Source organism: Lepisosteus oculatus, chromosome 22 (assembly GCF_040954835.1).
Source record: "Lepisosteus oculatus isolate fLepOcu1 chromosome 22, fLepOcu1.hap2, whole genome shotgun sequence".
NCBI lineage: Eukaryota > Metazoa > Chordata > Actinopteri > Semionotiformes > Lepisosteidae > Lepisosteus > Lepisosteus oculatus.
This window is the reverse complement of record NC_090717.1, coordinates 1,209,728-1,237,399: the sequence shown is the minus strand read 5'-3', so window position 1 is coordinate 1,237,399 and position 27,672 is coordinate 1,209,728. Positions and strand designations below refer to the sequence as shown.

Genomic DNA, 27,672 nt, shown 5'->3' with positions numbered 1-27,672 from the left:
TCTAAAGTTTTGTTTTGACGTGACGTCACACCAATCCGCGTAAAATTCTATGGCGCATCGTCTACCTGTGGTGGCGAACCATTGGCTTGTTCCAATAACCTATCAGCGACGAGTAGCTGAAGGATCTTAACTCTGATTGGCTAGATCGATCTGTTACAAGCCAATAGGAAACAGGAGTCCATCAAACTGATTTGGCGCCAGGTTTTTAACAAGGAACGGAAGATTCTGTATCTCTGAAGGAGTTGGTGTATTTTAAATCAATTTATACGTTTGTACGAGTTATTTTTTAATTTATTTAAAAGGTCATTTTTATTTTTTTTTATTCCTAGTCGTCGATAGAAAGGGGTTTGGAAATGTTCGTGTCTGATATTCGGAAGGAGTTCTACGATGTTGTTGTGAATCAGGTAAAAAGATCCCTTTGTGTCGTAGTGCTCAATTATCGAAGAGAGACTATTAAACGTGAGGGTTTCGTTTTAACGCGGTGTATTGTAACGAATTCGAGAGGTATTAAGGGTATTAGTGCCAGTTAATGGTCTTCAGGAGTTCCATATTTATACTTGGGTGTTTTAGCAGACGTTGGATACTTAGTTTGCCTGTTTTTTCAGGGGTTGTCATAACTCGCCCAAAGAAAAACAATGTTGCACTATCTTTTTAGGGCGGCAGTTTAAACAGGCGACCGAGAGGGCGATTTATTTTTCTATTTTAATAGAAGGAAGGTGTTTGGTGTTATTTACCTTCGTGTTCCGTGTGAGTGTTTACATATGACATCTGTAGGTGTTAATAAAATATCGTCGCTTCATGCGAAGATGTGTTCTGTAATTGTCTTTATATTTTATTGTTGTTTTTCCTTTTTCAAGTGTTTTGTCTTCTGTGTTAGATCAGTGCCTGGCCCATGATCAGGTCGACGTTGGCAAAGTCAATCCGTCATCAAGCTGACTTGCTACAGAGCATTATTCTTCCATTATATACAGTGCATAGAAACTTAATGACAGGTGTAGCCTTGTATTTCCTCAATATAGTGAAGAATAGGAGGTCTAGGTTCTTTATTCGGGGCCCACACCAGGCCGGCCCGAAGAAAGCCGCATCCTCAGCTCAGCTCGGCCACAGATTTAATATTTTTTCTCTGTTTTTCCCCCCACCCGTGATCCTCTCCCTCCCTGTTTCTCCAGAGGGTCGCTCTCCTGGTCTCCTCGGACATTGACGCGCTGTGCGCCTGTAAAATACTGCAGGTGCGTATTTAAGAGTGCAGGAGCGTTCTCTGAGAAGTGTCCTCTACAAGGTGTTTTTGTAGACGTTATCCTCTTTAGAGCCTGTTTGAGAACCATATAGGGGAGAAAGAGTCCTTCGTCAGGAAACGTGCTTTATATAAAAGTTGCTGCATACTGGCTACTGCTTTTCCTGCTGACATCCCAGATCAAGGATGTCCAGTTATGGCTCTGGAGATCTATGATCTAGAGATCTGGCAGTCCATGCTCTAATAATGCGTTCTGAGTGCACCTGTGCGAAATCGGATTCAAAGCCCAGGGAAAGAAAGGCGAGATCCAAGAGTATCAATTTAGCTCATCTTTATTAAAGCAGTGTGGCGCAGTAATTGGGTACTGTAACACTGAACTTTGCAAGTCTGATCTCTTTCACTTGAGAAGCACGGAGGCCGTAGGTCAGTTGTTATCACGCAAGCGTGCACAGGGATGTGCTAGTCCTCACAGAGTGAGCCATTAACTGTTGATAACGGGCCAGGACAGCTGGAAACCCAAGAGTCTCCTTGGACACAAAGCGAACCGCGCTGGGCGTGAGTTACAGGTTTTGGACAAATAATGCCATGTCACCACCGTTCAATCTCAGGCTCCCAGGCTAACTCCTGAGCCAGCAGATCGCCCGCTGTAGGATCTGTGATCTGTCACTGTTGCCTTGCGGATCTTCTCGAAATGCAAATAGAAGAAAGAGTCCCAGTCCATCTCCCCCAATCCTTTCCAGCATCTGACACGAACTTTCAACCCGTCAGTCTGTGTGTGAATGATAAGGACGGGTCTTTATCGACGTAATCCCTAACTGCCGATGGAGGTGTTTCATCAGTTGGGAGGTAAATTTAGTTCCCTGGTCAGTCAGACTTTGTTCAGCCTGCACGGTCACTGACTTTGGCTTTTGATGCCGTTATTGGGCAGCTGGTATCCTGCACTATTTTCTCCAAAAGTCCAGTTGTTTCCACACTGAGGATGTTTCCGTGTTGCTCAGCGGACGCTGTCAGGTCAGGAGTCGGCCGCCTCCCGTCCAGGCTGCCATCGCTGAAGACGGGATCTCCAGACGAGGCCATGTCCGGAGGACAGAGCACAGGGCGATTCGGTGCCCTGCTCGGGGGGAGACTGTAGCAACTGTGTGGCTGAGACACGGGACCTGAGTGGGGAACCTCCCAGTCACGAGGTCTTTAAAGAGAAAATGACCTGCGTGCTGTTTTTCCTTTCAGGCTCTGTTCCACTGTGACCATGTTCAGTACACGCTGGTGCCAGTCAGGGGCTGGCAGGACCTGGAGACAGCCTTTCTGGAGCACAAGGAGCAGGTCAGGATCGTGGCATAATGCTGAGTTTGTGAGGACAGGGTGGTATTTACTGTGTTCTCCTATTTTAAAAAGCGGGATGTTGAGGATCTCTCTGGTGGTAGCTGTTCCTGGATGTTTTGCACCAGAAGTTGACATTTGTAAGGGATGAATGGGAGGAAACCTGTCTATAAACTGTAATAAAACTAACAGGCTACTGCGATCCTGGGTTCGAATGTGGGTCACGTCGCCAGCCGATTCCTCAAGTAGCACATACAGTTGAGTGGGATTAGTCACCCTGTCTGTAAAACAGTGCCCCTTTCTGTCAATGAGGGATGCGTACTGTGTTTAATCCCATCTGTCTCAAAGGTGGGGAAGTGGGAGGAGTCTGCCTTGACTTCCTTATTCTCCCCCGTGTGTGGTCGCAGGATTCATAGCTGTGAGCTGAGGTCTGAAAAACGTTAGATAAAAGCATTAGCCCAAAAATACATAAAACTCCTACAGTACATTACTTTTTATCAATAACATTCATTAATGTGTTTTAAAAAGTCAGAATTTTACTGGTAGCACAGATCCTGAATCCTGATAGGAGCCCGTTCCTTGCCCAAACGCATGGGCTTTGATGTCTTGAGTTTTTCCCCTGGGGTGCTCAAGCCTCGTCTTTGTGTTGCCTCGCAGTTCCGTTACTTTGTGCTGATTAACTGCGGCGCCAACGCTGACCTGCTGGAGACCCTGCAGCCGGAGGAGGAGACCGTGTTCTTCATCTGCGACACGCACAGGCCAGTGGACGTGATCAACGTCTACAACGACACGCAGGTACGGCCGGGGGCAGGCTCGGCACGCACGCTAGGCGTCTTCCAGTGGCGCCCGCATGTGGTCTGAGTTTGGAGCAGGGCCTTTGAGCCACTGGACTTTCCGTTGAGCTGTTCCTTCAAAGACTCCAGGCTGTGAAGCGGAGGTTTGAAGGCAGTGTGGTTTCTAGCCCATTCCTTTGGAGGATTTTAAAAGAATGAGCTTGTTAGATTTTGGTGTGTTTATACTGAGGCCTCCCAAGCGCGTTGCCTCGTCCCTGCTGTTTGCCCACTCCTCTCGCCCCTTGCTCTCCGGCAGATCAAGTTGCTCATTAGGCAGGACGACGACCTGGGCATCCCTGCCTACGATGACATCTTCAGAGACGAGGATGAGGACGAGCAAGACTCCGGGAATGAGAGCGACGAAGGCTCCGAACCCTCTGGGAAGCGCAGGCGTTTCGAGGAGGCAAGTTTCCTCGTTCTTTTCTTCCTTGGTGGCGATTTCAGAGACGGCTGACTCAGCTTCGCTTGGTGGCAGGTTTTCCGTCTGAATGCCTGCCGTTTGGTCTTTGTCCTGCTGTTCACAGTGTAATGTAAAATCTCTTTAAGAATCTTGATTTTGTTTTTGTATTTCTTGTGTAGTTTTTTCCCCTGTCTTTATTACAGGAAGACCAGTGATTTTAAAAAGTGACCTGTCTGAGTATAAAGGTTCAAATCCACGAAGGCAAACTATGGGAATCCGGAAAATAATACCCCTATTTTTCTTTTTTCCACATCTGTTCCATTAATTTCCGTTAACGCCACAGTCGCGCATCCTGTACTAAGCTTTTAGGGGTCAGTTAAAGCTGGAAAATTATTCCAGTTGGCACATGGCTTTAGGTACTAAAAGTAAGATCTCCCATCTAGAAGCATGTTCCATTAAACATCTTGCATTATCCTGGAAGGTATAGCTAGTACAGGTCAGATTGACAGCTTGACAGGTTGAATTTAAGGTAAAGGACTTGATGTATAAATATTGCCCTCTTGTAGACCACAGGCGGGGATTAAATTTAATTGAATACATCAGCTAAGTAAGAATTAAGGTGGAAGGAGTCAAAGAAGCCTTGAATTGCTGGGTTTGAAGAACATGGAGTGACCCAGCCTGTTGCCTGTGGACCTCCTGCAATGGAGAAACTGCCACTTGAATGTGGGCCTGAGGGTCTGTGGGCTGTGTTGTGACGCGCTGCTCTGTTCCTCTGCAGGGAGCTCTGGAGAGGAGGATAGAGAGGCAGAGGGAGAGGAGGGAGTGGGAAGCTCGCAGGTGGGTCTCTAAGCTTTTTGTCAGTGGGGCGGCAGTGTGGAGGAGGGGTTCTGGGTTCGAATCCCAGGCGAGACGCTGCTGTTGTACCTTTGAGGAAAGTACTGCAACAGAATTGTTCCAGTGAAATACCCAGCTGCACAAATTGGTGCAAATGGATGAAAGCTTCAACCAAAAAATAATTTATAATAAAGTAAGATTGTAAAATTGCTAGTGATTACAAAAAAGCTTAAGTAGGAAAATACAGTATAAGAAACCTTGCAAATGAGGAGGCCATTTAGCAAACTGACCCCAGAGTCTCATCCAGGATTCTTGAAAGATGCCACCACGTGGTTGAATAGCGTGTTCCCTGCTCCCACAACCCTTTGGGTATAGGATTGTCTGCTGTTCAGTGTTGCTTCCACTCCTTCACCCTGGTTGATTCCGAAAACGTCTTGTGAGCTGTCAGCTCTGTCAGTCTCTTGGAGGGTTCTGCATCCCTGGGCCTCGTAACCTTCTCCGTTCAAGGCTGAAAATTAATCTTTTTTCAGCCCGTTAGTGTTGGAGCACTGTTAAAGCATTCAGGCATGCACTGCGCTGTTCCACAAAGGGCAGTTAATAAAGTCGTATGTGCACCATAAACCTGTTACCTGGGATTACGCAGCTTAATGCAAGGTAATGCCTCTTGAGTGTGCTGACTTCCTGCTTTACTTATCGCAGCATGCAGAAACGCAGACCCCTCGTGCTGTACAGCGCAGGAGTACAATACAGCACCCTCCACTCATCGGCCTGCTACAGCTTCTTTTTAACCCTCTTTTCCACTTCCTTCGTAGGCGAGAGATCTTGTTTGACTACGAGCAGTACGAGTACCATGGAACATCAGTAAGTGTTTACCGAGGACTGCGTCCTGCTTGGCAACAAGTCTTTTATTTTCACAGAGGAGATGGTTTCCTTCAGCATTAAAGCTCCTCTGTTTTTTTTTTTCCCTTGTTAGTCTGCGATGGTGATGTTTGAGCTTGCCTGGGTCATGTCCAAGGACACCAAAGACATGCTCTGGTGAGTGACTGACCTTCCATGTGGACACAAGGACTTTGTAACCAGTAGCTTCAAAGGGCTCTTAGGTGGCATTTACTGACGTCCTTCCTGAGACCCCATCTTTAACTCTTTGAGGTTTCCATATGTTCATCTTTCAGAACATGGGGAAATGGGAAATTCGTAAAGAAGATCCGAGAGCAGATAAACCGTGTAATAATAAACTTGCTTTTGTATAGCGCCTTTAACAGTAGCTTCTCAAAGAGAACTTTTTATAGTAAGAATTAATACAATGATAGGAGATAAGTTAGTACAATAAAAACAAGGCTTTTGCATGTGGTAGAAAATGCCAAGGGGCAGCAACAAACATTAATTAAATAAGAGCCCTTCTAAAGAAGAAGGTTTTGAGTCTGAATCTGAAAGTGCTCGGGGAAAGTGCCTCTCAGATATCCTTAGGGATAGAATTCCAGATATTTGGGGAACAGCAGGAGGAGGGCCCATGATCCACAGAGTGTAGATGGGCTTGGGGAACAGACAGGAGACCAGAATCAGACGAGTGAAAGTTGTGAGGTGTGGAGTAGGAAGATAAATCAGACAGGCACTGAGGTTGTTGCCAAGCCATGCACAGCCTTAAACCAGATAGGAAGCCAGTGCGTGAATTTCGGGACAGGAGTATTGTGAAGAATACCGTGCAATTAGCAGATACTACAGCTGTGCTCATCATTACTCTCAATCCACTTCATTCTAAAAGACACTTATTGAAATTGAACGACAATTTTTTCCTTGGCTAAATTGTAGGTCCTCAAAGGGTTGTTTTTCTGCCTAGCTTGCACTCGTCAATGGCGACTGGCCATACTGTTGCCGCTAACGACCATCATTCTAGGGTGACCACGTTGTCTGTTTTCTCGAGCAGGTGGTCGGTTGTGGGGCTGACGGACCAGTGGGTGCACGACAGAATACCCCAGTAAGGAGGCCTCGGCTGCCCTTTTTTTTTTCCTTGTTGTTTCTGCCACCCGCTCATCCGCCCCGGTCGGTAACGGCGGCCTCGCTCTCTTCCAGCATGAAGTACGTGACCGATGTGGCGACGCTGCAGCGGCACGTGTCCCGGCACAACCATCGCAACGAGGACGAGGAGAACTCCCTCTCCATCGACTGCATGCGAATCTCTTTCGAATACGAGTATCCTTCCCTGGCGGGGGTTTGTTCACAGCCTTGCCGGTCGGCGCGAGGGCCTCGTGAGCTTTATTTGCGGTTAACCATTTGAGTCTGACCCTTAAGATGTCAATTTCACTCCATTCCCACACTCCAGTGGAAAGGTTTAAATGCGCCAACTTTTCCCCTATTGTGGAGAGACGCCCAATTTTAATAAGCGTCCGAGACGGAAGTCAAACTTCCCATTTCAGACCGTTTGGACTTCATACATGGGGAAATTGTCAGGAACAGTAAAACATTTCTTGTGATTGTGGTTTGATTTTCTTAATGCTTTCCCTGTGTTCAGCTCGCCAGCACAGATGGGGGGGGGGGGGACTACAGTAAAACAATAAAAGATAAAAGGGGGTCACAGCAGCCCCAGATGTAAGACGCCTATTCTACAAGCAGCACTGAAACTCCTCAGTGATGTGCAGCATCCCAGCACTTAAGAGTGGCTGTCCGGGTTTCTGTCCGCTCTGCGGCTGGCCAGCGCCGTGCTGGAAACCCTGTGCCGCTGTTGGCCTCCTTGACCGCGTCTCCCAGCCTGCGCCTGGCCCTGTACCAGCACTGGTCTCTGTACGAGAGCATCTGCAACTCCTGCTACACCTCCTCCAGCTTCAAGCTGTGGTCGATCCACGGGCAGAAGAAGCTGCAGGAGTTCCTGGCGGATATGGGGTGAGCATCCCGCGCGCCCCAAGACTGCTTAATATTGCAGAGCAACGTCCGATGTGATGGACAAGCTTAGATTTAGGTTTTTTTGCCCCCCCACATTGTTTCAAGAGATCAGATGAATGCACCTTAACAAAGCACAGACCCTTTGCTGTATAAGGACACTTTGTAGTCATTGTGTGATATATTTTTTTAAAAAATATAACTCCCGCAACTGTGCGGCTTTCCTTTTCAGAGCTTTTGAAATGAAGGGCGTTCTGGGTCATTGGTGACCCAGCCTTTGTCCTCAGCCTCATTCATGTCATCAGCGTTTGAACATTGTGTAGGGGGCGTAGTTGGGGAAGGGGGGGGGTGGGGTTTCTGGTTTTAATTCTGTTTTTTGCGTTTCTCTCTCTCGCTCACACACAGCCTTCCCCTCAAGCAAGTGCGGCAGAAGTTTAACTCCATGGATGTCTCCATCAAGGAGAACCTCCGCGAGGTCATCGAAGAATCTTCAAATAAATACGGGTAGCGGCCTCGTTTTCCCGGGATTTGCATTGTGCTCTCGGCCGACGTACAGTAGAAGGCCAGGGGCTGCGAGCAGCCTTGACTGACCCGAGGTGCGTTTCTTTTTCCCCTCCCTTTCTGTCCCCAGCATGAAGGATATCCGGATACAGACCTTCGGAGTCCACTTTGGCTTTAAAAACAAATTCCTGGCCGGCGACGTGGTCCACGCCGCTTCTGCGCTGCTGGAGAACGTGGAGAGGGACGAGAAGGGCACGGACAACTTCATCAAGGCCTTGGACTGCCTGTCCAGGTACTGTCCAGGTTTTGTTTCCGTCTCCCTCTACTGACAGCCGCCTCAGAACGAGTCGCTTGTGCCCAGACTCCTCAGAGGGTCTAAGGCCACTGCAGTTGCTGTGAGCATCAGTGTCTAAGGATAGCCAGCAAACTAGAAGACTTCTTGAGTCTAGACCTGCATGTAAACCCATCCATAAAAACAGAAGTTGCAGGTTGTGGGTGCTGGGGCTCTGCTGGGGCTAAAAGGGGGCACTGTCCATTTATTTTCAACTTCCACTGTGTCAGTGTTTAGCTTATTCAATAACAAGTTAACGGGCTTGACCCATGCAGAGCCCCGTGCTGACTTGTAGACCGAACACTGCGTCTCCTAAAACCCCCGGAATAGATCTGTCGGCTGTGGCGTGATCTAATTGTTTAATTGCACAGTGTGGGTTTTTATCCCCCGCCCCCATTCCATCAGTTTGAAGCATACCCCAGAACGGCGATCGCACGTCTCGAGGACGTGGGATTCTGAAATGTGCGTTGTTGTTGTTTCTTATCTTCCCTGCCGCAGGAGCAACATCGAGCAGCTGCACCAGGGGATCGACCTGGGGAAGAAGAAGCTCATGGCGGTGCAGCAGACGGTGGCCAGCTGTATCTGCACCAACCTCATCATCTCGCAGGGGCCCTTCCTCTACTGCTACCTCATGGAGGTGAGGCCCAGCGCTCGGGCCTAGAGCGGAGGCCATTGGGGTCCTCAGGAGCCGGCTTCACTGTCCCTACAGGCCGACTGTCAGATATGAGCATCCTGCTAAATCGGAAGGCCCTCTGAAACTGAGGGCCCGGGATATTGGTACTGTGGTCGTGAAGAAAACTCAGTTCAGGGTTTACTGTCCCCCTGGTGGAAATGTCCCTTACAGCAGAATCCCAACACGACAACAAAAGGACAGACATCCCCAGCAAACAGTACAGCACAGCGGTGCTTCAGAGATAAGAATTATTTTATATTGTTTTGGAGCGAGATTGCAGAGAGGGACAAAAGAGTTCCTCCATCTGTTGACATGAAGGCTGCAAGTGTTTGTGTGTTTCTATCACGGGGGGGGCTTCAGGAAGGGTGTGATAAGAGAACAAGTGCTGGTGTGCCTGCAAGCAAGGGACGGGAGTATTCCCTTCTCCCCAACCTGTCTTTTTTTTTTTTTTTTTTCTGGTCTTGCCGATCTGATTTTCCTGTTCGCCGTGTCTGGGTTTCTGCAGTGCGTTTTCATGTGCGGTGCAAGGCTGAGTTTTTGTTTTTTTTTTCCCCTCTCTCTGCTTCAGGGGACCCCAGACGTGAAGCTCTTCTCCAAGCCCCTGTCTCTGACTCTGCTCAGCAAGTACCTGCTGAAGGCCTTCGTCCGCTCGGTGAGTGAGGCACTTTGGATCGGCGGGCGGGTGTGTTCATCGGCACGCGCCCAGCCGGACCGGCTAATCGCCCTCTCCTGCCTCTTGGAGCACTTGGGCTCTGTGCACGCTGTCTGCGTCTTTGCAATCCTTATACCAGCAGTTAAGCACTCCGGGTGGCGGATCCTTGTTTATTTTTGTGTGGAGCTGTAGGGGGGTGGGAAGGGAGTGGGGGGGTTGCTCACTAAATTCACCGCGGCGGCTCTCTCTGCCCAGCAGACGAGGAATAAGCGCTGTAAGCTCCTGCCGCTGATCATGGCCGCCCCGCTGGACACGGAGAAGGGCACCGTGATCGTCGTGGGCATCCCGCCGGATTCGGAGTCCTCGGACAAGAAGAAGTAAGTGGGTGCGCGGATGTGCCCTCTGGCGGGCAGAGCTCTGTGTTCGGGAGCACGAAGGGCCCCATTTCCAAGGGGACTGTTTGGCCCGTCTCGCTTGTCTGGTGCTCAGTGGGTCATTGATCCCAGGATGGCATTGTGCTGTTGCTTAATTAATCCCGGGGAGCTGCATTCAGTGGCTCAGCGGGGTACTTAATGTTCAAGCAAACCTGCCAGGACCCCGTTATGTGAAGAAATTCTTTCCGTCATCAGATCTGAATGCAATTTCTTAACATCCACTTGTGTTCCGAAGATTTGTCGTTTTATCCAAGTGAGCAAGTCCTGGGAGACGTAGCCGGCAGCTGCTGTATATTGTTCTGCAGCTCCCAGCTGGCAGCCCAGCAGTGTGAGCCTGGCCAGTACCTGGAGGGTAGACTCCTGGGAAAGCTAAGGCTGCTGCTGGAAGAGGTGTTAGTGGAGCCAGTAGGGAGCGCTCACCCTGCGGTCTGTGTGGGTCTTAATGCCCCAGTATAGTGACAGGGACACAGTACTGTAAAAAGGCGCCGTCCTTTACATGCAATGAAAAACCAAGGTCCTGACTCCCTGTGCTTAGTTAAAAAACAGGGATTTTCTTGAGAAGAGCAGGGGTGTTACCCTGGTGTCCTAGCCAAATTTCCTCCTCAGCCTTTCATAATCAGTCTTCACACTGATCTGGCTTCATCAGTCTGCTCTCCTCCCCACTGAGAGCTGGTGTGTGGGGAGCGGACTGGTACATCATCCAGGTGGGGCTGCAGGGGATCCCTATTACCTGGGAAGTGCTTTGAGTGGAGGGTCACCCCAATGATAAGGGATCATGATCATGTAAAACCAAACCAAAACCGGAATTGGAAAGTGCTATGTAAGTGTAAGGATAATTTATAAGTGATGTTTAGTTGGGATGACTTTGGCAACTGGGTCTGAATAGTTTTTAGTTTTTAATGGTTCCTTAGAGCCTCTGCTTCAATCCCCTGTGCTCAGAGATTGTTAGAGGTTCAGTTCCTCTGGTCTGTGTGCGTTCCCTGCGGCGCTGACAGGAATCGGAGTTTCCCTTCCCTTGTAAAGGCCGCTGGCTCACCCATGTCCCTTTCTCCCTCTCCCGCGATGCAGCTTCTTCGGCAGGGCGTTCGAGAAGGCCGCGGAGAGCACCGGCTCCAGGACTCTGCACGACCACTTCGACACGTCCGGTGAGCGTTTCCTTTTAACTTGTATCTGATTGAAATGTTTTTGGGTTCCTTCAGATACTCCCTCCTGCTTCCGGCTTCTTAAGAATCCAGTACTTACAGATCTGCGATTGAACTATTCAAATCTCTGCTAAGAAGCATTCCAGCCACTACAAATGCTGCTGGTACTCATACTCTTTTTGCTTCTTTTAATGCCTCTCAGGATTCCTGTTTTTCTGGACTCGGCAGTAAAATCTGTGAGCATCTCAAGTAATTCAAGGCCGATATGTGCCACTAGGGGGCAGGCCACTGCCATTATTCCCTTGCTGAACAGACCAGCTCAATGCATTCTGACCACTTGGGTGTGTCTCTTGCCTGCACAGATTCTGAGTTTTGCACAAAAGCTTAGAAGAATCAGTTTGTCCGGCCTTTGCCAAACTCATTACTCGTCCCAATATCTACAGCACAGACCTAGCCTGGCCGGAGGCTAACAGAAACGCTCGCGCGCATTGGAGGGGGGCTGTGAATTGAGCAGCTCGAGCACAGGCCACGAATATACAGTGACGAAGTTGTGCTCTGCCTGTGTTCCAGTTATCGAGCTCAAGACCGAAGACAGAAGCAAGTTCCTGGATGCGCTGATCACACTCCTGTCGTGAAGGTGACCAGGTTTGCGTTTTTGTCCCCGAGTGTCTGCCCTCCCCCACTGCACAGCTGATCAGGAGAGGGGGTGGGGAACTAATTTAGTGAATTATGGGTGAACTTCAGAGAGGCCAAACTGGACTGGACTGGAATTCAGCCAGAACAGCCTTAAAAACTCTTACAAACAGCTGTAAGTTCTTTAATGACAGTTCAATGCCTCAATTAAATGAATCGCCCAGAGGTTAGCACCTCCTACAGTACAGTGTGCCCTGTCTCCATACTGGGGCCTTGGCTTTAAAACTCTGGTGCAAAGGGAAGGGTGCCCCCTACTGGTCCACCAACATCTCTGGTTTTAAGGGGAGCTGCAATGCTATCTTTATATTGCAGGGTAAGCAAGATGAGTGCATTTCAAACCACAGTAAAAGTAAAATGTACACAGTAACTTGTAAAACCTTCAATTTACGTCACAAAATAGATAAACTTTCCAGGTACACGCAGCACCATGTTCTGTAATTCAGAACGAGGCAACGAGACTTCCTGAGAAGTGTTGTTGCCCTATTACATTGTAAACAAGCAGGGCTTGTGAATACATATTTTTTTAATCCAACAGAAATATTGCTCTTGACTCAGAGATAGTATTGCCGACAAATACTACTCATTTGTTAACTCTGCCTGCAGATCATGATGGGACATTTCTGCAGTGAGATATCTGCTGCACATTATGTACTTATTCACTCGTAAATCACATTGCATCAGTCATTACAGTGACTAGTGAGCAGGAAGGGCAACACCACAATTCGTGGGAGCTCTCGCCCGTGGGGAGACCACATGCCTACAACAAAGTTCACGGTTTTTCTGCTTAATTTGAAGTTTGTATTTTCTTTTCCTGTAACATCAATTAATTTATTCCGTTGCAAGATTTAATGATTGGTCTGAGAAATTCTGACTACAGGTCTCCCGTTCTGACCCAAAACAGGCCTGTTCTGGCGTGTTTCTCTACTTTGGGTGTCAGTGCCTTTGAGGATTTTTGTTCAAGGCTAAAATTTATATCTAGTTTAAGGTGATATTTTATGCATTTTGTTTTGTTTGTTTTTTTTCTAGGATTCAAATCTGGGGGAAGATCTTGTACAGTCGGGTGCCAGTTTTGTATGTACATTGTAGACTTGATTTTTATGTTTTGTTTGTGTAACCCATTGTAAATACTGTGTACGTGTAGCATATTGGAGAATAAAATATGTTAAGCTTTTAATCTTTGAAAAGTAAAAAGTTCTATGTTGCTGTATAGTAGAAAGCCACATGTCCTGTCATTGTCCATGTTACAGCCACCTGTTGTGCTGTAGATTAGATTATTTCTAATACTTAAATATTAGGGTATCAGAAACAACAATAGGGATTTTCATTAAATGTTCATCAAAATCAGAAATTGAACCTTGTTGGCTTTATCAAATTTATCTATAACGCCAAAACCTTTGCAATTACAAAATCACTTCAATTATGCCATTTGAGGTCAAACTATGAGTTAAATTCTTTGATACCTAAAACGTCTGGAATTCAATATTTACAAACACTTGAGGATGAGGACTATTATTGTGAGACTGCAATTATAAAACCCCCCCTGTATTTCCTGACACTCCTTGTGGGGGGGGGGGAAGTGTTTACCAATAGGATTGTAAAAATTCTGGACTCAGAGACAGAAATCATGCGGTTTCCTTGACCCATTCCTGTTGGATAGCACTTCCAAAACAGTCCTCCTTCAACAGGAAATGAGCGCGCAGGCTGATTAACGTGTTTTCATTCCCAGCTGGGATCACGCTAATGACCGCTGAAACATAGAGAACCCCCGCCACTAATTAACAATGTCGACTGAAGGCAAACTTCCAAAAATTAGAGCAAAGTTCATTTCAACAGGCCCGAGAAAACCTCGGGCTGTGCCTCCCTTGTGCTGTTGCTCCTGATCTTTCTTTTTTTTGTGCATCCCAGAAACGATAAGAATAGTTCCTTCGTATGAAACATGTTTCGCAAACCTAGTGCTTGATACAGCCCAAATCCCTGCTCCAGTTCCAGCAGAGGAAGCAGTGAAGGCTGTTTTCTGGTGCTATTATACAGACAACTGGATGGATGAATACCCTCGTTCATTTATTTCCTTTTTTTTTTAATTGTCTGATGGTAGCCTGCCCAAAGGGGTTGGGCAGCCAATTGACCTTGGACCCCTAGAAGTTTTTTTTTCTCCTTACTAAGGAGTTTTTGGTTCCTCTCCTCCGTTGTCTTCTGGTCTTTTCGGTTCTGTATTCACAACATGTAGGGTCACTTGCATCGTTAAGCAACCTTGTTGTGAAAGGCGCTATATTAAAATGGAATTGAACATGTTCCGTATGATAGGTCTGAGTAACCCTATAAAAATGTACTCTTCTGGTAGTTCATTTTAGGAAGAACTGAGCCAACTACCTCTGCTACCTCGTCGTCAGCATCTTGCAGGAGGACTCTTCATATCCAACCCTGGTCATGGAGGGGCCCGGGAGTTTCAGGATAAGCCTCCAGTGCTCCTGGCTCCTGCTGTGAAGTGTTTTGGCACAAGAGCTTGACAACCTGCTGCCACGACGTGACCCTTTCTTCTGTTTTCCAGTTCACTCTTGGCAGCTGTTCTGGCTGTAAATTCGGGATGTTTTGAAAGGCATGCACCAGCTGTGCTCCAAATCCGCATGTTCTCTTTCAGCTTTTGTTTTGTTTTTTTTTCCTTAAAAAGATTAAAGGTATAATTAGAGGTGTATTTATAGGAGTTTAAAAAAAAACAAATGTGGAGGAAGACGAGTCCCAGCACAGTCCCAGTTCTCCAGATCGCAACGATTCGTTTCAGGTACTTTAAAAATAGACACCTGGGATTATAGCTTCTTGCCGTTTAAGATATCAGTTTTAAAGGGACTTCACTTCCGTTCTTCCGCATTTGCAATTTTCCTGCCCACTAATAACGGGGTCTGATTGCGGGCAGTGGGTCTGACGGCAGGACCGTGGAGCTTTGTTTCTGAAAGGGGCTGGGCAGTGCTGCACCGGTTCTGAGCCGGTTTACTCTGGGCGTGCATGAGCTGCTGCGCGCAGCAGGATCTTCGCAGTAAGCCGGCCCAGGTGCCCTTGGCCTTCTTACTGTACTGGCCTCGCTGTACCTGAGGCTGCGCTCGTCTTGAGGGTGAACCGGATCTGACGGTTCTACACTCGTCTCATTAAAGAGCAAGATTTCAACAGTTGCCCACGGTGTTCTTTGAAGCTGGTATTGACGTTATTGAAGGCTGTCCATTTTTCTGGAGGTGGTGGGGTGGGGGGAAAGCCCACCGCTAAAAGCAGCGGACTCTGTTCGGCCCGACCCACGCGTTCGCGAAGTGTAAACTGTTCAGTCATCCTGCTGAAGAACTGAAATCCTCTTCCGATTCCCTTTGTACCCAAAGCGCAGGCCCTTAACATTGATCCCCCTGTCTTACAAATAAACCAGGGATGGGAGAGAGTCGAAGCGTTTTTTTTTTCCCCTCCCGGCTGTGAGAAGATGTTTAACGAAACGTTAGTAAGAGACGCCACGCGGGAAAGCGCGAATCCGGAGTGACTCCGATTCTCTCGCTAGCTCTTAATCTGGTGAAGACAAAATCCCAACCCGGACGCGGTCTAAGGTTTTACTCTTCGAGCTGAAAACAAAACGAACCGGGTAGCTTTCTCTGCCAGCAATTTATTTCTGAATTCTCACCGGACTTGAGAGGAAAAAGCAACAACCGAAAACGACTAAAGGGTGGGAAGTTATTTTTTCCATCTATTTTCTACACAGGAGATGACAGGGTATTTTAAATTGCTGGTTATTTTTAGAAATGTTTCTCTGCTCCCCTCTCAAGTCGTGGCCAATTAAATTAATTGTGTTTTTAATATGCCTTTTTCATCGAGCATTTTTTATCCTCTCGTACTTCTTGAGACGTTTCCTGTGTGGATTGCTCTGTTATCGTCCGGTGCAAATGAGTTTCTGCTCATGAGCAGTTTTTAAAGATGTATTTTGCGGCCGGCTCGCGACGGGACCGTGCCACGCGTGGGACCCCTGCAAGGGTTTCGCGCGCGGGGCTCTCGTGACTGCGGCGCATCCACACGCACGGCCCTGTTTACAGCCTGCTGGGCGGGTAGCCGTCTGCCGCCCGTGTTTATTTTCTGTAATTGTTGTTCCGAACAGGGCAGGGGGTAGAACTGAGCCAAATAATTGTTTATCTGCGCTTGTCTTGGAGGAATATACAGTGACGATAGAGGCGAACGCGCTTTCTGGAGGGAACCGCCCACGCCGGGCTTCTTGCGTGGGGGGGCTGATTATCACGGAGTCGGGAGCAGCTGAAAGCTTTTACCCTGATAAATTAGGTGCCCGACCGAAGCTGAGGTGCGCAGAGGGGTGCAGGCGTGTTTCTCCTGAAGAGGGATCTCTGGGCAACGTCCTTAATCTGGTGCGGTGACCTCCCGGAGATGTTCCGGATTTGTAATAATAATAATAATAATAATAATAGTTCCTTACACTTCTATAGCGCTTTTCTGGACACTCCACTCAAAGCGCTTTACAGGTAATGGGGATCCCCTCCACCAGCACCAGTGTGCAGCCCCACCTGGATGATGCGCCAGTCCGCTCCCCACACACCAGCTCTCAGTGGGGAGGAGAGCAGAGTGATGTAGCCAGTTCATAGATGGGGGTTATTAGGAGGCCATGATTGGTAAGGGCCAAGGGGAAATTTGGCCAGGATGCCGGGGTTACACCCCTACTCTTTTCGAGAAACGCCCTGGGATTTTTAATGACCACAGAGAGTCAGGACCTCGGTTTTATGTCTCATCCGAAGCACGGCGCCTGTTTACAGTATAGTGTCCCCGTCACTATACTGGGGCATTAGGACCCACACAGACCGCAGGGTGAGCGCCCCCTGCTGGCCCCACTAACACCTCTTCCAGCAGCAGCCTCAGCTTTCCCAGGAGTCTCCCCTCCAGGTACTGGCCAGGCTCACCCTGCTGGGCTTCAGTGAGACTGCCAGCTGGGAGCTGCAGGGTGATGAGCGGCAGAGCAGAAACGGCTGTTGCGCGCGTGATGTCTTGCGTTTCTGTTCACAAGGGGCACGGTGCTGCGCGCGGGAGCAGTCCTTCCGGTTGAAGCTGTCTCGTGGCGCAGCATCAGTGGTGCATCGGCACGGCTTTCAGGCTTTCCTCTCCCACCGCCCCGCCACCCCGGGGTTACGCCGTGCAGAGAGCCGGTATCAAAGAAACGCTCGGAGATCTCACCCATACCCCTGCCGGTTAGGGTTCGGGGGAGAAGGAACCCCCTTTTCATTCAGTGTCTCCGAGTGTGAAGTCTAGAAATCTAACGCACGGCCTTACAGCCCCGCTACTTCCGAGTTGGCAACAGGTGTGGAGAAGCCCAGCGATGGCTTGTAACGGGCGCGGGCTGTCTCGATTCATACCCGCAACGGGTGCAAGTCCACGGCTCTTCTGCCCTTTTTTTTCTTTCGGTACATTCCCACGTTCAGCCCGTCCTCCTTGCGATCTCGCCCATGAAACCAGGCGACAGCGAGTCGAGCTCGGTTCTGCGTCCGAAATTTGCAGCTTTTGCGCCGCGTGCCCCCGTGGAATGCGACAGCCGCGGCTCGCGTGGGGGGCATTATTATGCTGAAACGGGGCAGAGGGGTGAGTCGGGACTCGAAAGCCGGATCGGTGCGAATGCATCTCCAGCCGCCGCCGCCACCTTCTTTAACACAACACGGAGTCGCGATTTCCAATCGCTGCGCCGCTGGGGAGAACGACTCGGCCCTGAAGAACACAGCCGCGTCGATCCTGAGCCGCGTTCGCTGCTAAGTTTGATCCCTGAGTGCAAGGCCGCAGGCCGGAGTCGCTGGGCTGGGAAAGACAGAGGAGGGATTCCTGGCTGGATTAGCGGTCCCCCAGCCCGGACAGTGGGGCAGTACTGTTGCCCTCCCGGAAGGAGTCAACGGCAGTCAGACATTCCCGGCTCTGTCCTCCCCCCCTCCCCCGGTACGAGAATCTGCACCTTCCAATGCACTGACCCCCAAATTCACCTTCACCCCGAACACGTTCCGAACACCCCACCCACTGTTGGGGGTCGTATGGAGCGGAGGTTGTTCGCTAGTTATTAAATACCCCGGTGCTATGAAGAGCTGTGAAGCGCACTGATACTGAGGGAGGCCAGCCGCCTGGCCTGACTGTGACGGGCCCGCTGTGATGCCGGAGTCTGCACACTCCAGCGATCTCAAACAGCGCAGTCGGCTGTGCACCGCGGAGCGAAGCGCTTTGGCTAAGAGATGTGTATGATTTCACACCGTTTCTCACCATGAACGCGTGTGAACCCCGCTGGGATCTGTGAGACGACAGTCCACCTTTAACGACACGGCTGTTGCGTCTCAAATCTGAGCGGACAGACTCAGTCCCTCACACAGGGGTGCCCAGCCCTCATCGCAGCCGAGCGCTCGGGTGCAGTGAATCCCTGCTCTGAGGCAGGGAGAGTTGAAGTGACTTCCGACGGGCGGTAGTTAAAAGGCGACGGCCTGCGCGTTAGGGAACTTTGTTCAAACTAAAACCTCTCATTGCTGCGGTTCAGTTCTTTATTTCAGCTCTCGGGTGGGACAGACCCCAGCAGGTATGGGGGGGGGTCCCCGGGACCGCAATTCGGAACCCCTGCACCCCACTAATGAGAACGAATGGAAAAGGCACATGTGCGCGTTTCCGGTCTTCTTTTGTTGTTTTTTAAGTGCTTTTCAGGGAAATAAAGCAAGAGAGGACGCGTTTTTCTTAATGCTTCAAATACACGTGTCCGCCGGCTTGGACATCATTATTATTGTTGTTGTTGTTGTTGTTGTTGTTGTTGTAGTGGGGCACACATTGCCACATTATCACCGAACGCAATACCATCTTGTAGCTACCTTGGTTCACTTTCACTGCTCAATCCCAGCGAGTGTGCTTCTGGATTTTTCTACTCAGAAAGCGGGGAGCTGGTGGGGAGTTTTTCTGTGTTCAGCCCTTAGGAATGAGAGCGGGGGGTCAGTCCGAGGCGGTGGGGGCGAGGAGGGGAAGCTGGGAACAAGAAGGTGTTACGGTAAACCGAGGTGTTACGGGAGGACCTTCTGACGCAACTGAAAACGCATTCCGGGGGGCTGTAGACCCTGCGGGGCGCAGGCTGCCCCTAACCATGCTCGGCAGCTGAGAGGCGGTCGGTCATGTGGCCTGTCAGCCGGCCCTGTGCTGCGGTGCGCAGAGCCGGCGGGCAGATCGAGTGCTCGCCGCGGAACCGCACGGATTCCCGCAGTGAAGCGCCAGGGCTCTCGGTAACAGGTCTTCATGAAAGGACTCGATTGCACAAAGCTTTCATCAGCAAGAATCCGCAATCGGGTGGGGATTTGTATTTCCAACCTTCCACTTGGAACAGCAGAACGGTTCCAAATTCAGCCCAGACAGCCCGTTTAACATAGGCAGTGAGTAGCAAAATGATTTCCGGATCTCATTTTGAGTTAGGGTAGGGTATGTTCCACCCTCCCACCACTCTTTGCATAGAGACGTGCCCCCTGTTCAAATACACTGCTACCTAGTGAGTCAAATTATCAGAAGTGTCTCTTGAAGTAGACAATTTAAGTGACGTCACTCAGCGTTTGTAATACCTTTATACATTAATAATAATTTATAATAATTGCTTGCACTTATATAGCGCTTTTCTGGACACTACACTCAAAGCGCTTTCTAGGTAATGGGGATCCCCTCCACCACCACCAGTGTGCAGCCCCACCTGGGTGATGTGCCAGTCCTCTCCCCACACACCAGCCCTCAGTGGGGAGGAGAGCAGAGTAATGAAGCCAGTTCAGAGATTGTAAGTCTTCCCTGTATTACCAAACCAGATGGTAATGGTAACCAAAATGAAAGATACACAATACGAAGCGCAGATCCAACACTGTTACTAACAATGAGAATCTGTTAACATTTCAACATGCGTGTATAACCTGTTGAGGTGAAACTGCTAGAGACACCCAGAAGGATTCATATTTCTACCCAGATAGTTTTTAAACAAACCAGCTCCTGCTTTGTTGATGCTTCTCCAGCAGAAGCAGAGATTGCGCGATAAAAATATCCCCAGACTGTAAACAGTGGCATGTCAGTTTCCTGCGAAATGGTATCTGCTTTCCACCACCACAACAACAACATTTTTCTTGAATTGTTTTCTGTGTCGATAAAACCAGGATCCGAAGGTGGCTGCTGGGAAAACACCCCCTCGGTCCCCTCTCTCCACCCTGAGACCGAGTTCGATGGTTAGATTTTCAAAAGCAAGGGCAAGCGATCACTTGTGTCAGAGAAGTAACGCACACTCATACAGTCAACTATGTTGACACGTAAACCCCCCCAGATAAGTTACACAATAGAATGAACTGTGATTGCACCTGGACCAGGACTAGTTTAGAAACCTAAAACAACAAAGTCAAATGTTCAGATATTGCTGCAAGGCTGAGACTCTTTCAGACTTGCCGACAGTCTGACCAGTCTGGGTTCGGGGTGGTTTTTATTGTGACAGGGAGCACACACCTGATTAAAGACTGGATTACGCCTTGACTTGGGATTCGATGATTGTCTTGGGAGGGCAGCAGTCTTGTTTCGTATCATGGCATTGTTTAGTTCTTGGATTGTTTTATTGTTGTATGTGTTATTCGCCTCACGGGCAGTAGAGGTTAATTCAGTTTCGTACCCTGGTGCAGCGGTGTGCCCTGCTGCCTCACAGTGCTGGAGCCCTGGGTTCAGTTCCTGGGGGGCTGTCTGTGTGGAGTTTGTATGTTCTCCCTGTGTTCTCATGGCGCTCCAGTTTTCTCCCACAGTCCCAAGTCAGACTGGCAGGTTAATTGGCTTCTATGAGAACTGGCCCTGCTATGAGTGCGCCTGTGTCTGTGATGGACTGGCGTCCTGTCCAGGGCGTGCCCCGCCTTGTGCCTGTTGCTGGTGTTTGACGGTTCGGGGGGTTCCCACCCCTGCCGCTCCTGCCCTGCCAGTTCGCCCCTCACTGCCTGGGCTCGAACCCGGGTCTCCGGCGTCACGCAAGAGGGATCTCGCCAGCTGAGCTAAGGGAGAGCTCCCCCAGCCCGGGCGGCTGAGATCCCTGTGGTACGCAGGGGCGTATTCGTGACGCTTGCCAGGGTGGGCTCCAGCTCGCCTGCAGCCCAGAAGGGGAAGAAGCGGGTAGGAAAGGGGGAGCTCTTTCCTGGGGCCGGCACAGGTGAGGGCAGTCCTCAGGGTGACCGTGCCCCTGCTGCCTCCTGCCGGGTCTTCCTCCGGGAATGCGAGATCACCCCGCGGGTGACGACTGCGAGGGCCCCCCTGCGCCGAGCTGCTTTCCCTCCCTCTTCCCGTTCCCACCCTGCAGGCGGATGTGTGGCGGTCTCTCCCTGCAGCTGCTCAGAGTCCCTGCTCTGACACAGCTCGCCCTGCGGCCTGTTTCTGCTTTTGACGCCTCTCTCTGGAAAACAACCCTTTTGAATAGATATTTCCCCTATTCACACACACACACACACACACACACGCGCCCGCCTCCCCCCCTCCCTTGCTCCCAAAACCCGGAATGCTCCTCCGGGTTTCACTGGAAAACCAGGATGGCCATGAGCTGTCACTGTGGTCACAGTGCATCGAGCAGGCAGGGAGAGCTGTCAGCTCTCAGGCTGGTTCTGCTCGTTCCCTCCTCCCTCTCTGCTCGCTGGCAGCCCGATTCTCTGCTTTTTTTTACGTTTTGATTTAGGCTGCATGGCAAAGCATGAAGGACAGCAGAACAAGAGAACCGTGAGTCCATTTCTTGGTTTTTTTTTGCCTTGCCTGAGTTTGGCGTCAGTTTTTAATTGGACCTGTGCTTTCCCTGGAAAGCTGCTGGCACCTCCTGTGTGGCCACACGTCGCCGATGCTGGTTGGGCGGGTTCAGGTCGGGGGGTCAGAGACCGCAGGGTGGCCTGCAGTGGCAAGTGGCTCTTCTCTCCCCCGTGGGCGAAGGGTCAGGGCGTGCGTCGGGGGAGACACAACGCTTACAGGCCCAGTACAGCACAGCGCTTTCTGCCAGCTCAAGTGTAGCACAAGCACGAGGCTCGAAGATCTATCACAGGCCCTAAAACATCACGTCTCACACCAGGCTGGAAGGTGCTACAAGACCCTCTTTAGTCCTTGTGTCAGCCTCTGCCTTAACAGAATAACTCAACACAAGTAGACAACGTTTGGATTTGCAGTGTCTTGCACCAGACCTCAGTCCTGTTTCGGACACTTGTGATGGTTTCAGTGTGATCGTGCCTGTTTGTGACGGTCAGCTTTGCAAGCAGACGGCTGTACTGCAATATAATCGCCACACACACACACACCAAAATCGCATCTAATCACAGATGTACTGTGGCTGTGATCTGAATTCCCTCTGTCACTAGTGAAGATTCTGGAATGCCTCTTGGGCAGTTCTGGAATCAGAGTATTGCACGGATTTGTGGAATCAGTAGGCTGGGAGGAATTTGCTGTTCTGTTAAACACGGCCGTTCTGACAAAGTTGTAGCCGGTCCCTGTATCCAGGCAACCAATGGCCCTCAGCGGTTGCCATGGCGAGAATTCTTTTCAGTGATGTCATCACCGCCAAATCTCTCCTTTTCTCCCCTCCGCCGAAAGCAGGAATGAGGGGCTTTTAAAGGGGGCAGAAGACCCCCCACCCCCGCCCCTCTGTCTGCGTGGAGTGGAACTAACAAGCTCACAATAAGCAGCACTGAGAGCCGAGCCCAGCTCCAGCTGCTACACCCAGGCCACTTCTGGACTGGAAAACAACCACCATGACCAGGTCTGACAGGCACTGAGGAGCAGTCTAAAGACACCGCGTGCCTGCTCTGAAACTTACTGGGTCATTTTCATGTCTGAAACCCAACCTGAGTCCTCAGTCCCACAGCTCTCAAGGCACGTGAGTCTATACCACGAAGGATGTCGTGGGCAGAGTTTGTTTCGCATTAATCTCTTTATCTCGTGTATCAGGTCTGCTGCTCTGTGCCTGAGGAGCCTGGCGGAAAATCGGAAATGAAAGGTTTCAGCGCGCTGAGGGCACCCAGCGCTCATTCTAACGGCTCTTGTTAACTTTCATTGTGAGTTTCAGGTGCTGCGGGAAATAATCGCAGGAATTGTTCTCGGAAATAGATCTCAGCTCACAGGGCCCCCGGAGTACAGTTTGTCTCTGCTCCCCCCCCGATCGGGTGAGTCATGAGGAAATGAGCTCAGGTCCGAAGCACAATTCCGTGCAACCGCCGGAGCTGGAACCAGCACAATTCCAGTCATCGCAGCGGGAGGGGTTGCCAGGGATACCAAAGAGATAACAGGCTGCGCAGTTACAGCGGCGAATGAAGCAACAGGTGTTTCGCCTTAAATGCAAAAGTCACGTATGCGTTCTGGCACAGGGACGCGGCCCAGGAGTTTCTCCATCTGCTTTGTTCCCGCAACAGATCCGACCAGCAGAACCCAACTTCTAACACACCCGCCGTGTCCCCCTGTTACTCATACACCTCGGGAATGAATATGAGTTTCAGACCTGGACTGGTCATCTTCGCATGACACAGAAGATCGCCTGTGCAACTTCAATGTTCTCAAGATCCCAGCTGGAACGCAGCGGGATTGGGTTGACATCTTACGTAATCACACCCGAAGAAGGCTCCACGGCCGAAACGTTGTGTTCTCTTTCTTCTTTTTTTTCAGCATGGAATAAACCTCTTACTTGTGTCTTACGTAATCGATTGGTTCGATGCACTAAGAGCCGTGACAGGCGGCGGGGGAGACGTGCTGGCGGTGGGATGCATCCTCGCCCTGCCTGACCCTTGTTATCTGTCCGCCTTACCCTGCCTGCCCTGTCATTAACACGCACCTAAATGCGTGCCGAGGAGTCAGTCTCAGAACTTTCTGTGGGTTGGTTTTTTTTGTACCCGTCCACTCTCTCCCCCCACATTCGCGCTGATCGGAGCTCTGACCTCAGAGAGCGGGGGCGGGGTGGGGGTTGAGCCGGTTGTCTGACTGGGGTTGTGCGCTGACGTGCTCCCCAGGGAATTCGCTTTGTCCTGCGCGCTTTATGACTTAACAATTCGTTCTCCCGCGGAGTCCTGGTGCAGGCTCTCCCGGGGGACGTTTGGACACCCGAAGAATTAATCTCTCAACCCTCCCCGAGACGGTTATTTGTCGGGGAAACCGCGGCGGTCAATACCTGCTGTAGTCACAAACGTTATTCTGAACGCACGCCCCTCAGTGCGAGAGGTAAATCTCGTAGCTTTCTGCTTCTTTGTCTGGGCAGTCAGGGGAGCCTGGGACGCGGTGTATCTGTTGCCGGAGAATGAAAGTTTCCGAATATTATTAAAGAGTCTAAAACCGGTGAAAATGCACTTGGTGACCGCGCATTTGAGGAGTTAGTTTGCGGTGAAATAAAAAGACGAGAGAAGGTTCTGGAGTTCTCTCCCGCAGCCTACAGTAGCTCTGCTTTAGACGAGTACTTTGAAAATGAACCCCAAGAGTGAGGCGAAGACAGCGCAGAGCACCGAAACAGATGTTCGTGAACACCACAGAAGTTCACACAAGAAAATCTCAAGCATGAGAGCAGTTTATTTCTCTGTACTTTTTTTGTTTTACACGTCACACTTGAATTGATCAAACATGCATTTCTTTTTACCATTTCTTAAATACAAAAATAAATGCTTTCAGATGAAAAGGCGGTTGAAAAAAAAACGTTACACAGTTGCGCACGACACAAAGCCGGACTGGCTGTACAGGAGAGTTACGTGGTTTAGTTTTTCTGTCTTTAAACAGAGTATTTCTGCTCGGATGCAGCCAAAACAACGAACAAGCAGCCAGGGACGAGCGAGACAAAGCTATGAGCTCGCTGCTGTTTCTAAAAACATCAGCCGCGTCCCTCTGTTACTGATGCACCTGAGGAATGAATATGAGTTTCAGACCTTAACTGGCAGCTTTGTATGACATAGAATTTCGCTTGAGCGACTAACTGTTCTCAAGTTCCCAACTTGAAGTTGCTGGATTTAGTTTCAGTGAAACATAATGACGGAAAAATGTCTTTGGGGGACAGCGGTATTAAGGCAGTGAGCCCCTCTTATCAACAGTAACACGCTTCCAGGAACACACACTTCACGTTCAGTTCAGTTACAGAATATTCAGAAATACACTTTTCATATAACATTTACAGATACAAATGCACAAGGGCTATCAAATCCCGAGTTACAAGGTGTACAACGGTTTAGGAAAATCGACGAGCTACGACTAAAATCTAAAGAAAATATATACTTTCAAATTCATAACAGAAGCTCCGCAGTCGAGCCTGCGGCTGAACCCGGGTACCTAGAAGAAATGCGTTCGACTGGTCGTGTCCTCCTCTCGGTTTCCTTGGATATGTCGAAACAAATTCGGTCACACCGATTCGTTTATTTGCGATCCATGACAAGTCGATGGGGGGGAAAAAAAGCGAATCGTCCCGATTCCAGTTCGGACTGGTCGGATCACATGTGCAAAAGCGTGATTTCCAGAGTGGGGCTCTGCTGGCAGTCGATGTGAGGTCTTCGATCAGCCCAGAGACCGACAGGTGCCGCTGGCTAAAAACACAACAGCTGCCCTTCACGGGGCGAGATGGGGGGCAGCTAAACGTAATTGCCCTTGTCGTAGTCGCCGTTCTGCGTGGCTCTTTTTGTAGGGGCGTATTTGACCGAGTAGGAAGAGCTCCCCGGCGGAGGACACGAGCAACAGAGCAGAGTCCCGCCGATCAGCAGGAGAGCCGTGGCCGCCCAGCCGATGTACAGCGCGGCTCCGATCTCTCGCTTCTGCGACGTGGGCACCTCGGGGTTGTAGAAGTCCACGATGATTTTGTTGGCCATCCAGCACAGGGGCACCAGCACGAACAGGCCGCTGATGATGTAGATCACCCCGCCGGCGTTCACTACGCGAGCTTTCACCTCCTCGCCCTTGATGCAGTTGGTGCACTGCGCGCCCGCGATGGTCACCATGAGCCCCAGCACGCCCATCACCGAGGAGATGATGGTGAGGGCGCGGGCCGTCTGCAGGTCCTGCGAGAGCGCCAGCACGGAGTCGTGCACCTTGCACTGCATCTGGCCCGTGCTCTGCACCACGCAGGTCATCCACAGCCCGTCCCAGATGGTCTGGGCCACCACGATGTTGCTGTCGATGAAGGCCGAGACCTTCCACATGGGCAGCCCGCACGCCACCATCACCAGCAGCGAGCCCACGATGCACAGCCCCAGGCCGAGTATCTCCAGTCCCGCAGAAACCATGTTCCCTGGCTGCCTTTGTGTCTTCGGCGTCTGCCTCGCAGAATTCAAAAGCGTCGCTTTTTCTAGGGGGGGGGGGGGGTCTTATTCTTGGCGCTGGAGTTTAAAACCTCCGCCGTGCCTTGGAAAGCGAAGAACTTTTTTGTATTCTTCTCACTCGCTTCGAGGGCACATCGCTGTCTGTGGGCTTGCTTTCTTTCAAACAAAACCGAAAAGGGTCTTTCCTTGGCGGCCGTCCCCGTGTTCCCTCCGGCTGAGACGCGTCGCAGACTGGAGTGCAGAAGTAAGCGGCTCGGAATATTTAACTCGCGGGGTGGGGATTTCCACGGGTGTGGGGAGCCAGGCGAGAGGGAGGCCGGCGCCCAATGAGGGAAGCCGGCATCCTCTCTCGGCCAATGGCGAGTGCGCTCGACAGGGAGTGAGAGACACAAAGCGCCGGCGATTTCCAAGAACAGTTACTCAGCGCTGAATGGGACAGGGGACAGGGGTGGGAGAGGCAGAGGGAATGGGGGGAAGAACACGTTCGTTGTTTCGTACATCCTGCCGTGGTTTTTAAGAGGGCTTGTTCGTAAAAAAAAAAACGTTCGCTTTCTGCTGGAACAACCCATTGAACTCTGCGGCGCTCGGGTGCACCACCATGGCATCTGGAAAGCAACAAGTGCGGGGCTCTTTCTTGCAGTTGTTACAGCCTCAGAAAACAAACGCCGAACCATATTCTTCTGTAATAACCGACTGTGTGTTATTTTATTTTACAACCAGGCTCGTTGCGGGTTTTTTTTTGTTTATCTGAAGGAGAAACGTGTGGAAGGCCGCGATTGTATTTAGTCACGGCGAGCATCCGTGCCCCTTCACTTTCAGTTACCGCTGACAAGGTGTCCGAGACCCCGAGCTCAGCCGGCAGACGCGGGGGTGATCAGGAGCGCGAAGGGTGATCAGGTCTCCTTTAACCCCCTCTTTCAGCATCTGCGCCTTCACCCACGAGCGTGTTCAGCAGATTTCGCATTGTTCCCTTTTCTGTTTCTTCTTCTACTTTATATGGTAGTCTGTGGAGGCTCGGGGCGAACAATAGCCGTGCGTTTCTAAAAATGTATTTCGGCGCTGCTGCAAACAATCGCGGGAGTTTGAAGCACCATCTTTCGGCTATGAATACTTTTTTAAAGGACAATAAAAGCCCAGATCCCTATCAGACATCTGTACTGTGGTTTTCTTCGCTGCACCAAGCCCGACTTCCACACCAACACGAGGGGGAGCCTGGGGTACACCGGCCCCCTGACATTCTTTACCGAACTGGCTCCCTGCTGCCGCGGGTTCAGAAAAACAAGCCCTCGAAGACACGTCCACAGCCCTTCCTAAAGTTACCATTGGAAAACGACAACAGTGGGTTAGAAAGCGCGATTTTTCTCGTCAATCCCAGAACACGACCCGAAAGCCGCTGTTTTCGTCTTGGCTTCTTGTAAATCGTTAACCCTGTCTCGAAGCCGCACTCCTCTGGGTAGTCCGGCGAAGTCCAGCCCGCCGTC

The 27,672-nt window shown here is 50.3% G+C and overlaps 2 protein-coding genes across 2 annotated transcripts; one reads left to right on the top strand and one right to left on the bottom strand.

Annotated features, from left to right (window-relative positions):
- The first annotated feature begins 202 nt into the window (after positions 1-202).
- On the top strand, positions 203-13,092 carry cdc45 (CDC45 cell division cycle 45 homolog (S. cerevisiae)). The gene is made up of 19 exons (XM_069182223.1): positions 203-404; positions 1,170-1,229; positions 2,462-2,554; positions 3,209-3,346; positions 3,641-3,787; positions 4,563-4,621; positions 5,431-5,479; positions 5,592-5,653; positions 6,543-6,593; positions 6,689-6,808; positions 7,364-7,495; positions 7,898-7,996; positions 8,124-8,285; positions 8,823-8,961; positions 9,566-9,649; positions 9,908-10,026; positions 11,152-11,228; positions 11,796-11,862; positions 12,945-13,092. Exons 1-18 carry the CDS (start codon positions 354-356, stop codon positions 11,858-11,860), a joined length of 1,707 nt encoding a protein of 568 aa, XP_069038324.1. The 5' UTR covers positions 203-353; the 3' UTR covers positions 11,861-11,862; positions 12,945-13,092.
- Positions 13,093-24,446: 11,354 nt separating this feature from the next.
- cldn5a (claudin 5a) lies at positions 24,447-26,614 on the bottom strand. The gene has a single exon (XM_015365820.2). The coding sequence runs from the start codon at positions 26,153-26,155 to the stop codon at positions 25,508-25,510; it is 648 nt and encodes a 215-aa protein (XP_015221306.1). The 5' UTR covers positions 26,156-26,614; the 3' UTR covers positions 24,447-25,507.
- Positions 26,615-27,672: the final 1,058 nt, after the last annotated feature.

What these genes read in the sequence shown, in the direction of transcription:
- cldn5a (XM_015365820.2), bottom strand. Translation starts at nt 26,155, where the DNA reads ATGGTTTCTGCGGGACTGGAGATACTCGGCCTGGGGCTGTGCATCGTG.
- cdc45 (XM_069182223.1), top strand. Translation starts at nt 354, where the DNA reads ATGTTCGTGTCTGATATTCGGAAGGAGTTCTACGATGTTGTTGTGAAT. An exon ending in TTCTGGAGCACAAGGAGCAG is followed by an intron (nt 2,555 to 3,208) that starts GTCAGGATCGTG and finishes GTTGCCTCGCAG; the next exon opens with TTCCGTTACTTTGTGCTGAT. An exon ending in GTGCACGACAGAATACCCCA is followed by an intron (nt 6,594 to 6,688) that starts GTAAGGAGGCCT and finishes GCTCTCTTCCAG; the next exon opens with CATGAAGTACGTGACCGATG.